This window comes from Mastigoproctus giganteus, chromosome 8 (assembly GCF_048544385.1).
Source record: "Mastigoproctus giganteus isolate SK-2022 chromosome 8, ASM4854438v1, whole genome shotgun sequence".
NCBI classification, from domain to species: domain Eukaryota; kingdom Metazoa; phylum Arthropoda; class Arachnida; order Uropygi; family Thelyphonidae; genus Mastigoproctus; species Mastigoproctus giganteus.
This window is the reverse complement of record NC_143582.1, coordinates 114838803-114859587: the sequence shown is the minus strand read 5'-3', so window position 1 is coordinate 114859587 and position 20785 is coordinate 114838803. Positions and strand designations below refer to the sequence as shown.

The 20785-nt window shown below is 37.1% G+C and overlaps 1 protein-coding gene across 1 annotated transcript in view; it reads left to right on the top strand.

The window, feature by feature from the left end:
• Positions 1-20785, top strand: part of Epg5 (ectopic P-granules autophagy protein 5) — a 1526775-nt gene that overhangs the window by 121150 nt on the left and 1384840 nt on the right. The window contains exon 6 of the mRNA XM_090380318.1: positions 20070-20212. Coding sequence (XP_090236444.1) covers positions 20070-20212 — 143 coding nt within the window. The remainder of the gene's footprint in view (positions 1-20069; positions 20213-20785) is intronic.

The following is a 20785-nucleotide window of genomic DNA, read 5'->3' as shown; positions in this document are numbered from 1 at the left end:
ATTAATTGACAATATTATGCCCTATTCTATACTATATTAAGCTTATGCTATCTATTTCGAGATATTATGTATCGCGTAACAATGGCGGCTAATTACGAACGGTAAACATGTGGATTTGATACCCTTAATGATACTAAAATGTATAGCAATGTATAGTGTATACCAATTCTAGAAGTATAGTAAATAAATTTGATAAATTTGAAGTGTTGGTCAAGACATCAAAGGTGGATATTGTTGGGATAGCAGAGACGTGGTGTCACACAGATATAAGGAATGCAGAACTGGGATTTGGGGAGTACAATGTGTACAGAAAGGATAGAAAGGGAGGAGGTGTTATGCTGTTAATTAAGAAAAACATAAAATCAAAAGAAGTGCACCCAGTTGATATAGATGAACAGTGCACTGTTGAGTCAGTTTGGTGTGACATAAGCACTACGAAAGCAAAAATAAGAGTAGGAGTGTTATTGGCCTAATGACTTGAATGAGTACAATGAACAATTATACAGAGAAATAGAGTGGGCCAGTAAATCAGAATGTCTTATAATGGGGGATTTTAACTTCCCAGATATTGACTGGAACTTGTGGGTTGGTCACTCACACACTAGTCAGACTTTTGCGGATTTATTGGATGATTGTTTTCTGCAGCAGCATGTTCGAGAGGCAACCAGAGAGAGTAATACTCTTGATGTGGTATTCAGCAGTGATCACTCGTGTATAACAATTTGCAGATAAAGCAACCACTAGGTGACAGTGATCACAGTGTACTGATGTGGGATTTACTTAAAGATATAATTACCATCAGGGGTAAAGGAAAGGATTTTTGCTTCCGTAAAGGTGAGTATAGTGGTCTCAGAAAGTTTTTAAATTCTGTACAGTGGGATAAACTGACGATGTTACTAACAGTAAATTCTAAGTGGGAAGCATTCAAGGAATTAATCGTGGAAGCTACTAAAAGTTTCATACCTATTAAGAAATATTGTTCAAGGTTTAGGCCTAAATGGTTATTAAATGAACTAATGAGACTCGTAACTGAGAAGAAAAATGCATGGGATGCATATGAATTATCAAGCGACTCAGAAGCCTATGGCAGATATAAGCTAGTCTGTAATCAGGTCACAAAGGAGGTTAGGCAGGCGAAGGCAGATTATGAGAAATCCTTGGCAAAAGATGCTAAGAAAAACAGCAAGGATTTCTTTACTTATATAAACTCTAAAAGGAAGGGGATGAAGCTGATTGGTCCACTTGATATCGATGGATCGACTGTTGATGATCCTGCCCAGTTGGCAAACAAACTGAATGAGTATTTTGCATCTACATTCACACACGAGGAGTTATTAAGGTTTGGAAATGGCAGAAGGTTATCAAATTGTAGCAGGATACTTAATGATTTTGTAATAACTGAGAGCAAAGTGGAAAAGAAATTGTTGAATTTAAACATAAGAAAAGCAGCTGGAGTGGATGGGATCTATGCAGTTATATTAAAGGCGGCGGCAAAGCAACTAAGCAAGCCCTTGGCCATAATTATGAGAGCATCCTTGGACTCAGGGGAGGTTCCCACGGACTGGAGATGTGCAAATGTATCCCCAATTCACAAAGGGGGATCGAAGGGTGACACGAGTAATTACAGACCAGTTAGTTTAACTTCTGTTCCGGGTAAAATAATGGAGTTACTGGTTTAAGATGCATTGCAGGATCATCTAGACAAGACTGCAGCAATAATTCAGACACAGCATGGGTTTGTTAGGATATTATGATGTGGTTACAAAGGAACTGGATGAAAAAAATAATTTTGATATCATCTATTTGGATTTCAGGAAAGCTTTTGACCCTGTTGCGCATGGAAGACTATTGTACAAATTGGAGCAGAGTGGTATTAAGGGTAAGTTGCTACAATGGATAAAAGGATGGTTAAGTGGGAGAAGACAGAGGGTGGTAATCAATGGGTGCTGCTCTTCGTGGACTAATGTTATTAGTGGAGTCCCACAGGGTTCGGTGTTGGGTCCACTGTTGTTTTATATTTATCAATGATATTGATGAAGGTATATCAGGCTTAATGTCGAAGTTTGCAGATGATACAAAGGTTGGCAGGGTTGTTAATGACAGTAATGGCAGTGTGCTACTGCAGCAGGATCTAGATAATTTGGGAGATGGGCTAAGAAGTGGCAACTGAAGTTTAACCTTGACGAATGCAAAGTACTGCATAGGGGTAGAAGTAACCGCAGAGAAACATACCAACTGTGTGGTACTACACGTAAGGTGTTAGAAAATGAAAAAGACCTGGGAGTAATTGTGCAGGCAGATATGAAGTTTTCTGAGTAATGCAGACAGCCTGCCAGGGCAGGTCATGGGGTTTTGTCAATGATATATAGGAATTTTGCTAGCAGGGAAAAGGAGGCGATTATCCCTCTGTATAAGGCAATGGTGAGGCCACGCCTTGAGTACTGCGTACAGGTCTGGAGGCCTCATTTTAGTAAGGATGTAGATTTACTTGAGCATGTACAGAGAAGGTCAACAAGATTGGTGAGGGAAATGAAGGGATGCTCTTACCAAGAGAGGCTTAAATTCTGCAAATTGCAGTGGCTGGTGATCTGATTAAGGTATATAAGACCTTGAATGGGTTGAGCACGCTGTATTCTGATGGGATCCTTCCACTTGTTCAGATTACGACCCTAAGTGGGCATAAATTCAAATTAAGAAAAGACAGATGTAGAATAGATGTGCGGAAATTTGCCTTTAGCCAGCGGGTGATTAATTGCTGGAACAAGCTTCCATCTGTCGTGGAAGTTGATAGGTTGAATAAATTTAAGGAGGAACTGGACAGGCATTTGGAGGGAATGGTGTGTTTTTTTTTTTTTTTGGCTGATGCTGCATAAGCTCATACACATGCTTTCTTGCATCACATGCCACTACTACTACTACATGTCAGTGAAATTATTCTTGTAGGAATGGAATCCTTTATTTCACACTCAACTTTAAAATCTCGTACTTTATCTAAACCTTGGTTTTCCAATAATTGTGCTAAGGCTGTTCAAGAGAAGAATGTTGCATATCGTAATTGGCTTGTTTCCAATTCTTCAGTTTCATTTTCTGCCTACACCAAAGCTCGCAACAATTGTAAAGCGGTCATTAATCAGTCCAAACTAGATTTTGAATAGGCTAAGAGTAGAAAACTTGCTTCTTGCCCTAATGGTAGCCGAGCATTCTGACCTCTTGCCGAAGCTATTGGCCTCAACAACTTACCCATCTCTGTCAAAACCAGATGTTTCTGTTGTCACTTCATCCAAAAGGATAAAGTGGACCTGCTAGCATCGCATTTTACTTCCAACTCATGCATTAATGATCTTGGTAAAACACCTCCCACCAATCCCAACATGCTCCATTCATTGCCTCCTGTGATCTTCCGTCAAAAGGATGTTGACGAATTTTGACGGAAGTCAGAATGTTCAAGGATTTTGACGAATCTCGATTGGAAGAAATTTCCAGGTGGTAAACAAGTGGAGAAATACCTGATGGTATTTCTCCACTTGTTCTCAAAAGCTGTACTCCTGAAGTTAGTCCTGTTCTTTTCCGCATTTTTTCACTTTCTTATTCCGAAAGTGTTTTTTCTTCTGCTTGGAAATTTGCTCATATCCAAGCAGTTCCTAAAAAGGGGGACAAGTCCCTTCCATCCAATTATCGTTCTATTTCAGTTACTTCTACTCTTACTAAAGTAATGGAGAAATGAATTAACTGCCAACTCTTAAACTACCTAGAAACCTTCCATCTGATCAACGATCGCCAGTATGGATTCTGTCATCCACTTGTGATATTTTGGCTTATGTTACCCATATATGGACAAATTCAAAGGAAAAGTTTGGTGAAACATGTGCAGTTACTCTTGACATCTCAAAGGCTTTCGATCATGTTTGGCTTAAAGGTCTTCTAAACAAGCATCCATGTTATGGTTTGCCAACTGTTCATTGTAATTGTTATTGTAATTGGTTATCCAGTTTTCTCTCTGTTTGCTCACTGAGGGTGATGGTAGATAGCTCTTTGTCTCCTAACTTCTCCACTAATGCTTGTGTCCCCCCCAAGGTTCAGTTCTTTTCCCCACTCTTTTCCTTTTGTATATTAATGACCTTCTTCCATTGACTGGAAATCCTGTCCATAGTTTTGCTGATGATAGCACATTGCATTCCACTTTCCATTTTGAAAAACGCTGCCCTGCTCAATCAACTTCAACTTCTTATCTGCTACCAATTCCTTAAAAGCCGAGCTCCAGGTAATTCTCTAGTGGGGCAAAGACAAAGTAGTTGATTTCAATCTTTGCCTAGTTGGGGCAAAGACAACTTAGTTGATTTCAATCCTTCTAAAACTCAGTCTTGTGTTATATCTCGCAAAAAGGATTCTTCTGCTCCTATGCTTATCTTTGGTGACACTCCGATTTCTAGGCCAAATGATATATTTCTTTTGGGGATTACCCTGACTTCTAATCTCTCTTGGCACAAGCACATTACAAATATTGCTTCCTCTGCATCAAAAAAACTTGGTTTTCTCTTTCGCTCTCGGCATTACTTTTCTTCCAAACAGCTGTTCACTTTGCACAAATCGCAAATCTGCCCTACCGTGGAATATTATTCTCACATCTGGGGCAGTGCCTCCAAAACGTCTCTCCGGCTTCTTGATTCCATTCAGAAGAGGGCAGTTAGGTTAATTAATGACTCCCCCCTAACAGAGTGTCTGCACTCTCTGTCTCATAGACGTACTGTTTCTGCTGCATGCCTTTTCTACAGATACGCCGACCGGGCTAGCCGGGTGGGTAAAGTGCCTACCTAGCAACCCAAAGGTCGCGGGTTCGAATCCCACCTCATGCTTGGATCAAAGTACTGCAAAAACTTTGGGAGGTGCATTATGGCCACAGAAGCCGATGTGCCAACAACTACCAAACAAACAAAACATTCTACAGATACTTCCATGGGCACTGTTCTGAATTGGCTTCTATAATTCCCCCTCTCTCTTTCAAAACAGTCCGGACACGTGCCGCTACAAGTCAACATCCACTTACTGTCCAACTTGAAACTCACAGAACCAACTTTTCATCTTCCTCGTTTATCATTCAACTGCTGTTTTCTGGAGCAACCTTCCTTCATATGTATTTCCTGAAAATTACAGTCTACAGAAGTTCAAGTCTAATGTCAACAAATATCTTCTTTCGTCTTCTCAACCTCCAATCGAAGCACGGTACTAAGTACTATAGGTTCTAATACCTCTCGTGTTTGTGGTTTTCATAAAAAAAAAAAAAAAGGTTAATATAAAATGTGTATGTTTTCAATGACATTTAATTTAGAGGGCTGTGCGGACTGTAAAAATCTCCTGCTTTTCTGAAAAATCTGTTTTCCTCTTAATTTGTGCCTATTTTGGCTAAAAAATTTGTTTCCTTTTGCTTATAATTATTGATCTCCATCTGTTTGAAAGTTAAAAATTTGCAGCTCTGTTTATTTGCTCTAAGAGGAAATCATGTTCTCTTTCTCTCTCTCTGGTAAGTTGTGATCTTTATTATAATTGTATAATAAAAAGTCTCTACAACTGCAGGAACAAATAGTGAAAAGTTCTTTTGCTGCTTATCGTAGTAAGTGTCAGTTTATCTAACCTTTGTTGCTTTCATTTTCATTCTGTATGTTCACGATGTCGAATAATTTCCAAAATATATTTAGAATTGTAGGTAATTAAGCTTTCACCTTCTCTACATCTCTATTACTTGTGTGTGATATGTTTTTAATTCTTTTTCTCCTTTGTACTGAGATGAATTAAGAGGTAATTATTGCATTATACCTTAGCAGGTTGTTACAATAGCAGTTAAGTTCCTAAGGTGCACCAAATTAGGAAAAGTTATTTTTCTGTGAGTTTTCATTCCATTGCCATAAGTGATATAATAAACCAGAAATTTTATTCAAATCGTTTCTCTGTCATTTTAGCGCACGGTTTTGTGTCACTGCCTTAGTACACACAGCTTAGGGCCAAAACATTATATCATAAATATATAATTCACTGTCAAAGGAACATTTAAACCACAGGATTATTTTACAACTATGAATATAATAATCAGAATATAGTACAAGGGCATTTGAAAAGTTTGTGGCCTGAGTGTGAAGGTTATATTTGAGGAGCCTGGTAACATGTTCCCTTTGGAGTCAGTACATGTTTGCCACTAATTCTGCAGTGTGTTGATTCCAGCTGTAAAGGACATTTTTGCTTTGCAGCTGATGGTTGGGAAAATGGATGCCAGCCAGGTACTTTTTTCAAATTAGGAAATAGATGAAATTCTATGGTGCTGGATATGGTGAATGCTGGCCCTAGGTAAAAGTTTTTTTTGGGACCCTGTAAGAATGTTTGTTATGAACAGGGCCTGTCTTTTGGAGTATTTGGTCCCTAGGCAAAATATTTTCCAGGGACCCTATGCCCTACTTTAATAGTGAAAAAATAGGGTATAATTTCCCTTGGAGAATTAGGATTACACAATCAATATAAAAATGCAAAGCAAATAAATTTGTATATTTCTAAGGAAATATATACAAATCTGAACAAATTGGCGTCATGTGCACTTTGGCTAGTAGCTACATTACAATTTGAAAGTATATTTCATTTGCAAATTTTGTAAGGAACATAGGCACTCATGCTCATTGTTACATTACTGGATATCGCCTATTTTGGCTATGTCCATTGCCATTTATGGACCCCCTCAAAGTAACGGGCCCTAGGCACATGCCTAGTTTGCCTAGGCCTAAGATAGGCAGTGCCTGTAAGGAGGAGCTTTGTCTTGATGGAACAAAACTCTTTGTTGATTTTTCCTTGGCATTTGTCTTTCATGTTCCACATAAATGCCTCACAAGGTCTGTGTAACATGCCCCCCATGTCTATCTGCCCTTTATTGAAAATTTTATGCCATTATGTTGCCAGCAGAAGGATTCAACTTGGCTTTCTTTTGAAGGCAAGAAGAGGTGTGTTTGTTTCCACTGTTTGGACTGGTCCTTGGCTGAAAGTAATGGACCCATTTCTCCTCCACGGTCACATACCTTGCAAGGAAATTTGCTGGACCTGCTTGAAAACAATACAAATGTTCACTCAATCTGACAACTCCTGTGCATTTTTGATCTGCTGTCAAAAACTTTGGGACCCATTGTGCTAACATCATTTTCATAGAAAGACCCTCTGTTGTTATAAATAAATTAATAAATTTTCTGCTTATACTCTGGACGACTAAATGGTCAGAGGAGTTCACAAGATAGACAGAATAAAAGAAACAGCACCATATTCAGCAGTCATTATGTAGTACACACGTTCAGATAAGATACCCAGGATCCTGGCAATTTATTAGTCTGTCACTTTTTGATCACTTATTACCAGATCAGTGATCAATGAGTGACTGCATGCAGTCAACAACTTCTGGAATGATGGATGTTGCAGTTCTTCTATAGTGTGGGTCATCATCCAGGCTCTTCCACCCTCATTTAAATTCTGCTGCCCACTTCTTAACCATGGTACAGGAAGGGGTATCCTCCAATGTTATAACCATATCCTCATGAAAAAAGAGATTATGCCTTTGCCATTAGTCGCTTTTTTACCAAATATTAGATAACTGAGTGGTGACTTATTTTGCTCATCTTTCCTCATTCACACGAATTTGTTGAACTAAGGATCAGAAATTAAGAAAAAAGGACGGAAACTGCATGAAACTTGGTGTATTACTTTGAAAGTGTTATTCATTAATTGCAGAAATTTTTAACATTACTACTGCCCTTTCATATTCAGGCCAAACTTTTCAAGTACCCCCTTGTAATCAACCACTTAACATTGAATGAAATATAGGATATAACTGCAGTAAAGAGCATTGGGGCATAGCATATATGGTCAAACTTGATTATAATGAGCATTAAGGGACAGACAAAATTTCCTTGTTATAATCGTTACTCAATATATCAGTGATAGCGGAGATTGGGAAACCTCTGGGGCCGTTAAACAATGAACACTTTATATCAGTGGTGAGTTAAATCAACCTCCTATTTTTAAAATTCTCAGTAACCATAAAAAGATAGATTCAAAATACAAAAGAAATATTAGAGATAAAAAAAAAATATAGCATTAGCATTAGTAGAGGCATACGATGCAAGAAAGCAAACTTATGCAGCATCAGCCAAAAAAACCTCTCCCATTTCACCCCTCCATTCGTTCCAAATGCCTGTCCTGCTCAGCCTTAAATTTATTTATGCTATCAACTTCCACAACAAAAGATGGAAGTCTGTTCCACCAATCAACCACCCACTGGCTAAAGGAAAATTTATGAACATCTATTCTACAACTGTCTTTCCTCAATTTGAATCTGTGCCCCCTCAAGTTCTTAATCTGAGCAAGAGGAAGAATCCCATCAGCATTCAGCTTGCTCATCCCATTCAAGGCCTTATATACCTCAATCAGATCAGATCACTTCAATCAGATTTATTCTCCAGGTTCTGCAGTTTGCAGAACTTAAGCCTTTCTTGTAAGAGCACCCCTTAGTTTCCCTCACCAGTCTTGTTGCCCTTCTTTGTACTCGTTCTAGCAACGCTACATGCTTCCTAAAATGAGGCCTCCAGACCTGTACACAGTACTCTAGGTGTGGCCTGACCATTGCCTTTTATAACGGGATAATCACCTCCCTGTCCCTGCTAGAAAAATTCCTATACATCATTGACAAGACTCCATGACCTGCCCTGGCAGTCTGTCTGCACTGCTCAGCGAACTTCATATTTGACTGTACAATTAACCCCAGGTCTTTTTCACTTTCCACTTCTCTGAGTATAGTACTACACAGTTGGTATGTTTCTTTTGGGTTATTGCTACCCATATGCAGTACTTTGCATTTGTCAATGTTAAACTTTAGTTGCCACTTCTCAGCCTATTTGCCGAACTTTAGATCCAGTTGGAGTAGCATTCTGTCTTTACTGTCATTAACAACCCTGCCAACCTATGTATTCTTCTGCAAACTTGGACATTAAACTCGATATACCTTCATTAATATCATTGATAAATATACAAAACAACAATGGGCCCAACCCAGGGAAACTCCACTAATAGAATTTGACTACGAAGAGCCATGTCCATTGATTACCATTCTCTGTCGTCTCCCACTCAACCATCCCTTTATCCATTGTAGCAACTTACCCTTAATACCATTCTTCTCAAATTTATACAGCAGTCTTCCCTGTGCAACAGTATCAAAAACTTTCCTGAAATTCAAGTATATGATATCAAAATTATTTTTGGCATTCAGTTCCTTTGTGACTACATCATAGTATCCAATCAGATTGGTCAGACAAGACCTTCCTTTAACAAACCTGTGCTTAACTGTTACTGCAGTCTTGTCTAATTGATCCTGCAATGCTTCTTTAACCAGTGATCCTATTATTTTCCCTGGAACACAAGGAAAACTTATAGGTCTAAAGTTAGTTACTTGTCAACTTTTGAACCCCCTTTGTGAATTGGTGATACATTTGCATACCTCCAGTCCATGTGGACCTCCCCTGTGTCCAAGAAAGCTCTCATAATTATGGATAAGGGTTTGCTTACTTCTCTTGCTGCCTCCTTTAATATAACTGGATAGATCCCATCCACCCCAGGTGCCTTCCTTATTTTTAACTTCATCAATTTCTCCTCCACTTTGCTCTCAGTTATTGCAAAATTGCTTAGCTCCCTGTTAAAGTTTGATAAACTTCTGGCACTCCCGTCATTGAATAACTCCTCGTGTGAATGTAGATGCAAAATACTCATTCAGTTTATCAGCTACCTGAGCATGATCATCAGTAGTCAACCGATCTGTGTTAAGTGGTCCAATCTGATTCATCCCTTTCCTTCTAGAGTTTACATAAGTAAAGAACTCTTTGCTGTTTCTCTTTGCATTCTTTGCCAAAGATTTCTCGTAATCTGCTTTCACCTGCCTATCCTCCTTTGTGTCTTGATTACAGACTAGCTTATATCTGCCCTAGGCTTCTGTGTCACCTGATACTTTACATGCATCCCATACATTTTTCTTCTCTGCCATGAGCCTCATTAATTCATATGACTTCCATTTAGGCCTAAATCTTGAACAGTATTTCTTAGATTGGAATGAAAACCTTAGTAGCCTCCAAAATTAATTCCCTGAAGGCTTCCCATTTAGAATTCAACATTGGTAACATCATCAGTTGATCCCACTGTGCAGAATTTAAAAACTGTCTGAGACCCCTGTAGTCACCTTTACGAAAGCAAAAACCCTTGCATTTAGCCTTGATGGTTTTTAAATCTTTAAGTAATTCCCACATCAGTACATTGTGATCACTGTCACCCAGTGGTTCCTTTTTCTGCAAATTCTTAATGCATGAATAATCACTGCTGATTATCAGATCAAGAGTAATACTCCCTCTGGTTGCCTCTTGAACATGTTGCTGTAGAAAACAGTCATCCAATAAATCCAAAAAAGTCTTGCTAGTGTGCAAGTGACCAACCCACAAATTCCAGTCAATATCTGGAAAGTTAAAATCCACCATTATAAGATATTCTGATTTACTGGCCCACTCCAATTCTCTGCACAATTGTTCCTTATATGCATCAGATTCATTAGGCCTATAACACATACCTACTCTCATTTTTCCTTTCCCAGAGCTTATGTCACACCAAACAGACTCAACGTTGCCCTGTCCACCAACATCAATTAGATGCTCTTCCTCAGATTTTGTGTGTTTCTTAACTAACAGCATAACCCCTCCCCTCTTCCTGTCCTGTCCTGTCTATCCTTTCTGTACACATTGTACTCCCCAAATTCCAATTCTGCACTGCTTGTCTGTGTGACACCATGTCTCTGATATCCCAACAGTATCTGCCTTTGATGACTAGCACTTCAAGCTCATCAAATTTATTAACTGTACTCCTAGGATTGGAGTACATGCAAGTATACATGCACCTATTTCTGCTTTTAGTCACCCAACACAGCCCATGTAGTCCTGGAAATCTCCATTGCCTTGCTTAAATTTTCCAACCCACGTAATACTGCTTCAATAGCATCAGCAAATATTCTTGCACCCTTTTATTTAAGTGTACCCCCATCCCTGTAGAAGCAGCCTTTTCTGTCAACAAGCACAGACCAGGCTGAAAAAAATTCTACCCCTTGAGCCTTGCACAATCTCTCCAGAGCGAATTGATCGACAAAGCTCTGATACTCCCTCCTGTCGTGTCTGGGCAGAATTGCAGACACTTTCACATTCAACCCTAACTCCCAACTTTTTTTGAACATTGACCTGTACTACTTGGGTAAATCTGCAGATCTTTTACTCTTAATGTCATTAGTTCCAATGTGTACAACGATATTACCTTTTGTGCCCTTAAAAGGTATCTACTCTACAACATCATCAACTTTTGCCCCTGGCAAACATACACTGGTTTTGTTCCACCCTGGCAGACATACCCTGGTGTGTTCCACCTATTCTTCTTTTATAGTATATTCCCCATCACCTTGACAATAGTCAACAACAATAACTAGTTGTTGGGACCAGTGCATTCTGTCTTGGAGATTGTTTCTGTGTTGCCTGATGCACAGGAATGAGTTCTGCCATTGAGAGCTTGATGGGCTCCCTCATTAATTTCTTTGACGGCATTTACCCTACATCTCAAGCCCTCATAGATGCACATCAGAATGCTGAGTTGGTGCCTAATTTCTTGACATTCTAGACATCTAGCGCGTGCGTACACACACACACACACACACACACACACACACACACACACACAGAGGCATCCTCCTTGGCTAGATCATGTCCTGTTTTAGAAAGGTCGGCAAACATTTCATATTTTGCACATTTTTTTGAGACTGATGCATTGGAGAATCGAACCCTTCGTTTCTCCCCTCACTAGTCTGTGATCTTTGCTTTGCAGCTGTAGTCTCGGTTGTGATTTCTGTCTAAATACAATTTAATTAACAATTAAATTTAATATCAGATAATAAGAAGTTAGCTTATAATACAGTCCATTCCATTAAATTTAATAGCAGATAATAAGAAGTTAGCTTATTATAATACATTTATTTGGGACACGTCGGACTAGTGCATTTTGGCCTGATTAAGCGGCTGCCCCAGTTATCCGAATTTTCACGTAAATAGTTAAAAATATAATATACCCCGCCCTTTACAATTGGTTCACTGTACAATCAAATCACGTTACGACAAACTCAACATAGTAAAGTACCATTCACTATACGATGTGCAGTGAGTGCCCATCATTGTGATTACATTTGTGAATTGAATTTTAATTCTATTAAACAGCAATAATAGGAGGAATATTATCCACAGGCTATAAAAGCAAAGATATATTAAGCACAAATTTACCCTTTATTACCTCACCAATTAAAAAATTAAATGATACGTGAAAATCGGAAGAATATACGTGATAATCAGAATAATTAATATGTACATACGAACTAGTTGACATTTCTGTTCACTGACATTTGTGGGTGGGGGGTTAAAATTTAAAACAGTGAAAAGATAAGCAATCAATAACAGAACACGACACACACAAATTGCAAGTAACACAATACGCGCAAGTGAGAACGGAGTAACGAGTTACAAAGCTTTAAAAATAGGAATGAAGAGAAGATCTGAAAATTAATTTTTTTATATGATTGAAGATTTAATGGAAGTGTAAACACATTTCACCATAATAACCCACAGAATTCCAGCTGTCGGTATTATCGCAAATTCAGTAAGATCGAGTTTACTGTCCATTTATGATAGATTTCACAGAAAAGCAGAAAAGCCCAATAAACAGGTGACTGCTAATTGTTTTCATTGTTTTATGGTTGTGACCTCCAGAATTTCGACCTAACCACGTGATACCGTCGAAGACAATCGTAGGGTAAACTCCAGTGCTGCGCTCTCCTGCCCCGATTAAACGGCATGCTGTCCAAATTAAGCGAAGTAAACCCTGTCTATTTTCTTGATTGGTTTGTTTTTTTAAGATTTGCCCCAAATAAATGGCTGCCCCGATTAACCTGTGGCCGGATTAACCGGAATCCACTGTACTATAATAAGCTAACAGATTCCTAATACAATGTTTCATATTACACTATCTGTTCGGGATTTATATACGTTACGCTATTTCTTATCGACTACAATGTGGCGGCTAATTCAACAATATTGGCTCCAACAGTAGGAGTCGTAACTTCCAAAAATCTCTAGTTAAATTCAAAATAAGAAGCTAGTGAAGGCTACTAAACCTATTTAATATCTGTGTAAAACAATGTAGTATGCTAATTAATGAAGAATACAGTAAAAATTAAAAATATTTACCCTTTACAGCAGCCAAAAATCCACCGACTGTTCTCTTCTGCGACCAGAGCGCCCTCTGTAAGGATATAAGTATATATTTACATATTATTTGTATTAATTTGCTTGTACAATACACTTATTAAACACAATCAAATTAATAGCATAGCTTAATTTGCGGTACTCACCTTTTTATATAATCTGCAATTGACGTGTTGAGATAGGATAAAATGGTAGTTGAGTTTAAAAATTGGAATTACAGTAAACCCCCGCTATTCGCGGGGGTTACGTTCCTGAGAAATGCCGCGAATACCGAAAACGCGAATACTGAGTTATGGCTCCCATAGTAATAAAGGGGTTCCGTTCCAAAGTATGAAATATATAAGAAAAACTAGTCTAAAATTTTGTCTATGTATTATATGTACCTTCATAATATGACTATATACATAGACAGTACATAGTGAAATGCAAGCATATGGCATCGAAATGAAAATAAGAAACAATTTAATATTAAATGTAATATTTATTAGAAATTTCAAACAAATCTTTCAAACCAGCGTCTTTGCTAGCTAAAAAACCTATCCCGCCAGTGCTATAACCAGTTTCGCTAAAGCGTTGATAAGGAGTTTTCCGTTTTCACGAATGATGAGCGAATTTAACGGAATTTTATTTTGAGTTCGGTCTTCTATCCACAGATTTAAAGCCTTTTCCATTTTTTCTAATTTAACATCACAAGTTACAGAGCAAATTTTTGAAGCAATTAGCGCGTTTTCACGGACACTACGGCGGATTTTTTCTTCCGATTTCTTGATTGATCGTACCGTTGACTCATTGATTTTATAATGTTTTGCCACTGAGGAGACACTTTCACCATTAGAAATTTTATCTAATAACTCAATTTTATTCGCTAATGTCATCACCTTATTTGATATTTTCACATTTCTCTTGTTATTCGTAGCCATATTTTTGTACGGGTTAGAAAGAACTTGTCCACAATAAAGTCACTTTCTTCCGTTAACACACTCGAAAAAGTCTGTTTTACACTGCAAAACGGTAGATTTATCATTTTTGTAAGCATATCAATTTATAAATTGATAAATTTATTCAATTTATAAGCATATAAATTAAAAGCAAACGACGAAACCTTCCATAACAAGCGCATAACACATATTGAACAAGGATTAGCGAGAAACATTCACGCTCGCGATTTTGTCGCCCCTCTCCCCTCACCCACTGAGCGCTGTTTTGACCGGGAAAGATAATTTTAGCCACGCCCATGTTTTTTTTATGGCGGAAAATATTCACGGCGCTTTAAAATTCACATTTTTTAGGTTTCATTTTATAGTAAATCGGCGATCGCGAATATGCGAAACCGCGAATACAGATACCGCGAATAGCGGGGGTTTACTGTAATATGGATACGTTTAAATTTTGGAAACGGAGTTTAAAATATTCCCAAGGAAATAAAAGTGCACGTCTTCATCCTTGGTTGTCATGAATTAAAAGTTGAAATGATAAAGCTAGGAAAGTTAAACTGAGGAGGCCAAGAGCCATAACGAATTGGCTTTCGTTGTTAACATGTTCAGTTGGCGATAGTGGGAGGGAGTGAATGCATGTATTTAAAAGACTCTATGTTCCCGTTATGCTCTTTGATACATGTGGTAATCTCAGGTGCATGAGATTCCAAGCCAGTGAGAGGGTATAGGGTAGTTTGGCATTTAATACATTCAATTTAGAATGATGACGAAACCACTCTATGATAAGGGCTTCGTACTGAAAAATTTTAAAACTAGATTTTAATTTAATGATAGGGATGGCTCAATCAACTAATGGGGTGTGGTTGTGGGCTTGTATATGTAATGTGAGTTCTGTATTTGATTGTTCTGTTCTAAAGCTATTGTAGTGGTAATATGCGCGTGTGTTTGATGTTTTTGCAAATTTAGAGGTTGTACTACCAATGTAGCATGCATTACAGTTTTGTTGACATTTAATTAGATAAACTATATTGTTCATATCGCTGATTTGATATTTATGTGTGTCTTTATATGAATTAAACATTGATCCCTGTTTATTATATGTTGAAAATATGAGAGTGATGTCTGTACTGGTAAATAATCGACAGAACTGTCTAGCAAAATCACTGTGGTAAGGAATAACAACGTGTGTTATTGCGTGTAATGTGTTTGGATGGTTTGTTGATATTATTTTGGACGGTGATGATAATTTGTTGGATTAACTGAAGAGGATATTTTCTGGATATGAATTTTTTTGTAAGGTATTGGAGTTCTTTGGATAGGTCTTCTTGTGTAGAACTATATTTGATGGCATTATAAATTTGATTATAGAGGACAGCTTTTTTTGTACTAAGTGGATGGTGCAACTCGAAATGTAAATATTTTCCGGTATGGGTATTTTTTCTGTAAATTCTAGTTCCGAGTTTAGTAACTGTTTTATATATGGTGATATTAAGAAAATTAATCTGTCAGTTTTCTTCTATTTTGAGGGTAAATTTTAATCTGTCGTGCATTGAATTAAATTTAATAAAAAGATTATCAATTATGGTTTTGTCTCCTATGATAAGGATGTCATCTGCGTATCGGGTATATAATTTAACCTCTGGAGGGAGAGATTGTAAAACTTGATTTTCTATGGAGGCTAGGTATATTTCGGATGGGGGCAGGCTGAGATTCCCAATCCCATAGGTAAACCATATATTTGTTGGTATATCTGATTGTGGAACTGGAAATATTTAGCATCTAATAAAAATGATGTAAGTTCTAATATACTATTGATTGAGAGAGAGGTGTGGTTGGTTAAGGTACTATCATCCATTAGGAAATTACGTAAAGCTTGTAGTGTAGATGGCAGGTGTACATTAGTGTATAAAGAAACTACATCAAAAGGTGCTAAAATGTCTTTATTGGAGATTGTAATAGGACTTATTTTTTCAAAAGCTTGGGTGGTGTTATTAATTTTATATTTCAAAAATCTTGTAATGGAGGAAATGATCTTAACAAAAAAGGAGGATAAATTGGCAGAAGCTGATTTATTGAAGGAGATTATTGGTCTTAGTGGGTGGTTGGGTTTGTGTAGTTTGGTAATACCAAACACGTGGGGTATGATATTATTTCGTATTCCGATTTGTTGTAAAGTGTGTAAGGCGATTTCTTTATTTGTCCTTAATTTTCTAAGATAATGTCGAGTTTATTTTTGTGTTTGGATATGTTGTACATATTATCGGGTTTGTATGTATCCTGGTCAGATAGGATTTGTTTCATTTTGTCGATATATATATATATTTTTATTAAGAATCACTATGGTATCACCTTTATTGGCTTTTTTCTGTGTAATAACATGCGGATTATTTCGTATTTTCTGTATGTCTTTTAGCTGTTGTTTATTTATATTAGATTGGGATTGGAGTTTTGAATTAAGGATGGAATTGGCCTGATGTATTATACGCCATTTGTCTGGGTGGTTGTCCAGTTTGGTCTGAAGTTCTATGATGCATTCTTTGGAGGGGTATTGGTTATCTTTTATAGAAAAATTAAATCCGTATTCAAGGCTAGTGAGTTCAGTAGTGGTAAAGGGTTGTGAGGAAATGTTTACTGTAGAAGTTTTTGAAGGGGTGTGAGTTTTTTGTGTAAGAATGTTCCATTTTTTGATGTGTAAGAATGTTCCATTTTTTGATGTCTTTGTTCGATATCTTTTACAGCGGCTTTTATACTTATTTCATTATATGTAGTGAATTCTGTCCAGATTGGGTGTCATATTTCTTTTTAGACTAAATCTTACATGATGTATTTGAGATAGTAGTTGATGTTTTTTATTGTATCTTTTTTGCAGTTCTTTCCTTACAATGTTAATACAGGTTTGGTGAATAATGTATGGATATTTTTTACAGGTATTTTTGGGGAATATACGGGCGAATTTTGGGATTATATTGTAGGTAAGGCATTTATGTAGAAAGGAAATACGGACTTTATTGGTAAAGTATTTTACGAGAATTTTTGAGAGTTGTGTCTCTCTATTTGACAAGTTCAAAGGCATCAGGGATCAAGGGTTGATAGGTGGTGCAGATAAGGTGCGTTTAGTTCGTTAAGGATTTTCGTATTTTGACAATTAGATAAATTGTGGAATTCTTAAAGTACCGATTTAAATTGACTCAAATTAATAGCATAGCTTAATTTGCGGTACTCACCTTTTTATATAATCTGCAATTGACGTGTTGAGATAGGATAAAATGGTAGTTGAGTTTAAAAATTGGAATTAATATGGATACGTTTAAATTTTGGAAACAGAGTTTAAAAAATATGCTCAAGGAAATAGAAGTGCACGTCTTCATCCTTGTCATGAATTAAAAGTTGAAATGATAAAGCTAGGAAAGTTAAACTGAGGAGGCCGAGAGCCATACAGTTCATCTGACAACCATTTATGCCTATACCTCTTCAAGGTATAGACATAAATAGTTGTCAGATGAACTGATAAAACTTGGGGTAGAGAAGAAAAGTGCATGGGATGTATATAAATTATTGGACATCACAGAAGCCTATGGTAGATATAAACTAGTCTGTAATCAAGTCACAAAAGAAGGCAAGCAAAGGCAAATTATGAGAAATCTTTTGCAAATGATGCAAAGAAAAGCAGCAAAGACTTCTTTACTTATGAAACATTAGAAGGAAAGGGTTAAATGACATAGGACCAGTTGATATCAATTGTTTAATTGATGATGAAACTGTTCAGGTTGCTGACAAACTGAATGAGCATTTTGCATCTACATTTACATATGAGGAATTCTTTTTTAAAGGGGATGCTAGAATTTTATCAAGTTCTAACTTGAAGCTAAATGATTTTCTGATAACTGAGGAAAGTGGAAGAGAAATTGTTGAAGTTGAACATAAGAAAGGAACCTGGGAATGATGGGATCTATCCAGATATATTAAGGGAGGCAGCCAAGGAAATAAGCAACCCCTTAGCCCTGATTATGAGAGCATCATTGGATTCAGGGGAGATCACCATGGACTGGAGATGTGCAAATATATCCCTAATTCATAAATGGTATCAAAGAGTGACACCGGTAATTACAGACCTGTTAGTTTAATGTCTGTTCCTGGGAATATAATGGAGTCACTGGTAAAAGAAATAATGTAGGATCATCTAGACAAGGCTGCAATTATACTTCAATGCATAATGGGTTTGTTAAAGGAAAATCTTGTTTGACCAATTTGATTGGTTACCATGATGTTGTTACAAAAGAATTGGATGCAAAAAATAATTTTGATATCATAACCTTAGATTTCAGGAAAGCTTTTGATACTTTTGCAATTAAAAGACTACTTTACAAATTGTAGCAGTGTGGCATTAAGGGAAATGCTGCTATGAATGAAGGGATGGTTAATTGGAAGAAAACAGAGAGTAGTTATCAATGGGAACTGCTCTTCGTGCACTGTTATCGGTTGGGTTCCCCATGGTTCAGTGCTGGGTCCATTGTTGTTTTCAGTTGTTTATGAAGGCATATCAAGCTTAATGATACAAAGTTTGGCAGGGTGGTTAAAGACAGTAGCGACAGTATGTTACTGCAACAGGATCTAGAAAAGTTTGGCAGATGGGCTGAGAAATGGCAATTGTAGTTTAACCTTGATAAATGCAAAGTACTGCAAATGGGTAGTAATGACTTCAGAGTAATGTACCAACTGTGTGGTACTACACTCAGGGTAGTGGAAAATGAAAAAGACCTGTGGATAATTGCGCAGTCAGATATGAGGTTCTCTGAACCATGCAGACAGGATGCCAGGATAGGTCATGGGGTTCTCTCAGTGATATACAGGAATTTTGCTAGCTGGAATAAGGGGTGATTGTCTCATTGTTATAATGTAATGGTCAGGCCACATCTTGAATCCTGCTTACTGGTCTGGAGGCCTCATTTAGTAAAGAAGTAGAGCTGCTGAAATGAGTACAGAGAAGTACAATGAGATTGAGCGGAACAACAGGGTGCTTTTACCAAGAAAGGCTTCAGTTCTGCAAATTGCAGTGTCTGGAGATTAGGCACTTGTGAGGTGATCTGATTGAGGTGGTTAAAACTTTGAAACTTTCTCATCAGCAAGCTCAGTGCTGATGAGATTCTTCCTCTTGCTCAGACAATAAAACGTGAGGGATCACAAATTCAAATCGAGGAAGGATAGTTGCAGAAAAGGTGTGCAGAAGTTTGTCTTAGCCAGTGGGTGGTTGATTGCTAGAACAAACTTCCATCTATTGTTGTGGAAGTTAATAGTTTAAATAAATTCAGGGAAGAACTAGAGAAACTAATGGAGTGAATGAATAGGTGAAATGGTAGGCGTCTTTTTTTTTTTTTCCCCTTGGCTGATGTATAAGTTTGCTTCCTTGCATCATTTGCCACTGCTAATGCTCTATAGTTCAGATATTTGTTTAAATAAATGTAACAAAAATTGCAGCATAAAATTTATAAACTTTACAGAAGTATTACTAGAACAGAAAGATTACAACATTTTTATTACACAACCGTTCCAGCTCCAGTCCAGTTTGGTATGTATTTGTCTGTTTAAAACCGTCTTGCTCTGGTTGTGGAATGATGATAATAAAACGAATACAAAGTATTGAATGATTATAAAGTTAGGTTACAGTATTCTGTTCAGTTTTCCTTCCCTATTTATCATGTAAGGTTATATAAAATTTTAAAATGTTTTTCCTTTTGTACCATTGTTACTCTTTTAATTGAATACACGTTTTTTTTTTTTTTTCCTTCAGGGTATCATGTTAGAGTTTTGTGTGATGTACCCGATGATATCAGAATCCTCAAAAATTGCATTAGCATTCTTTTTCTATTTCAAAGAAATTCTATTAATGAAGACAAGTTTATTGAAGATATTAGAAATTGGCTTAACAAGCTGGTAATGTATTTAATTTTTGTTTAGATGAGTGAATTTGAAAAGATTATATGTAAAACAATTTTTTAAATAAACTATAGGAATACAAGAAAGCATAAAATTTTCAATATCTTATGTGAGACACTATCACCATGTCTTCACATGGATAGAAATCATCACTGTGATAGTATAAATAAGGAGTGGCCAACTTAATTTGTGATGCAATCTACTTTTTTCCTTCAAAATGTGCTGTGATCTATCATCTCAAAAATTTCATTGCACAAGGTGCACAAATCGAGGGATGACTGTATATTTAAAATTCGTCGGGATCGACCGAAATTAAATCCGCGATCGACTGGTACATCGCAATCGACTCGTTGACCACCCCTGGTATAAATCAGTTCTCTGGACTGTTAGCTTTTCACTCGCCATTCACTGTTTCCCATCCATATTATCCTTGTTCTTGTTAAGTATTTCGCTTAGGCAGCCTCTTTCCTGTAATCTATGCTTGACACCATTAATGTACAGTTCTTTGTTTCTATGCCTGTAACAATTCATTTTTTTCTTGTATATCATTTAGATAATCTCCCTCTTCCA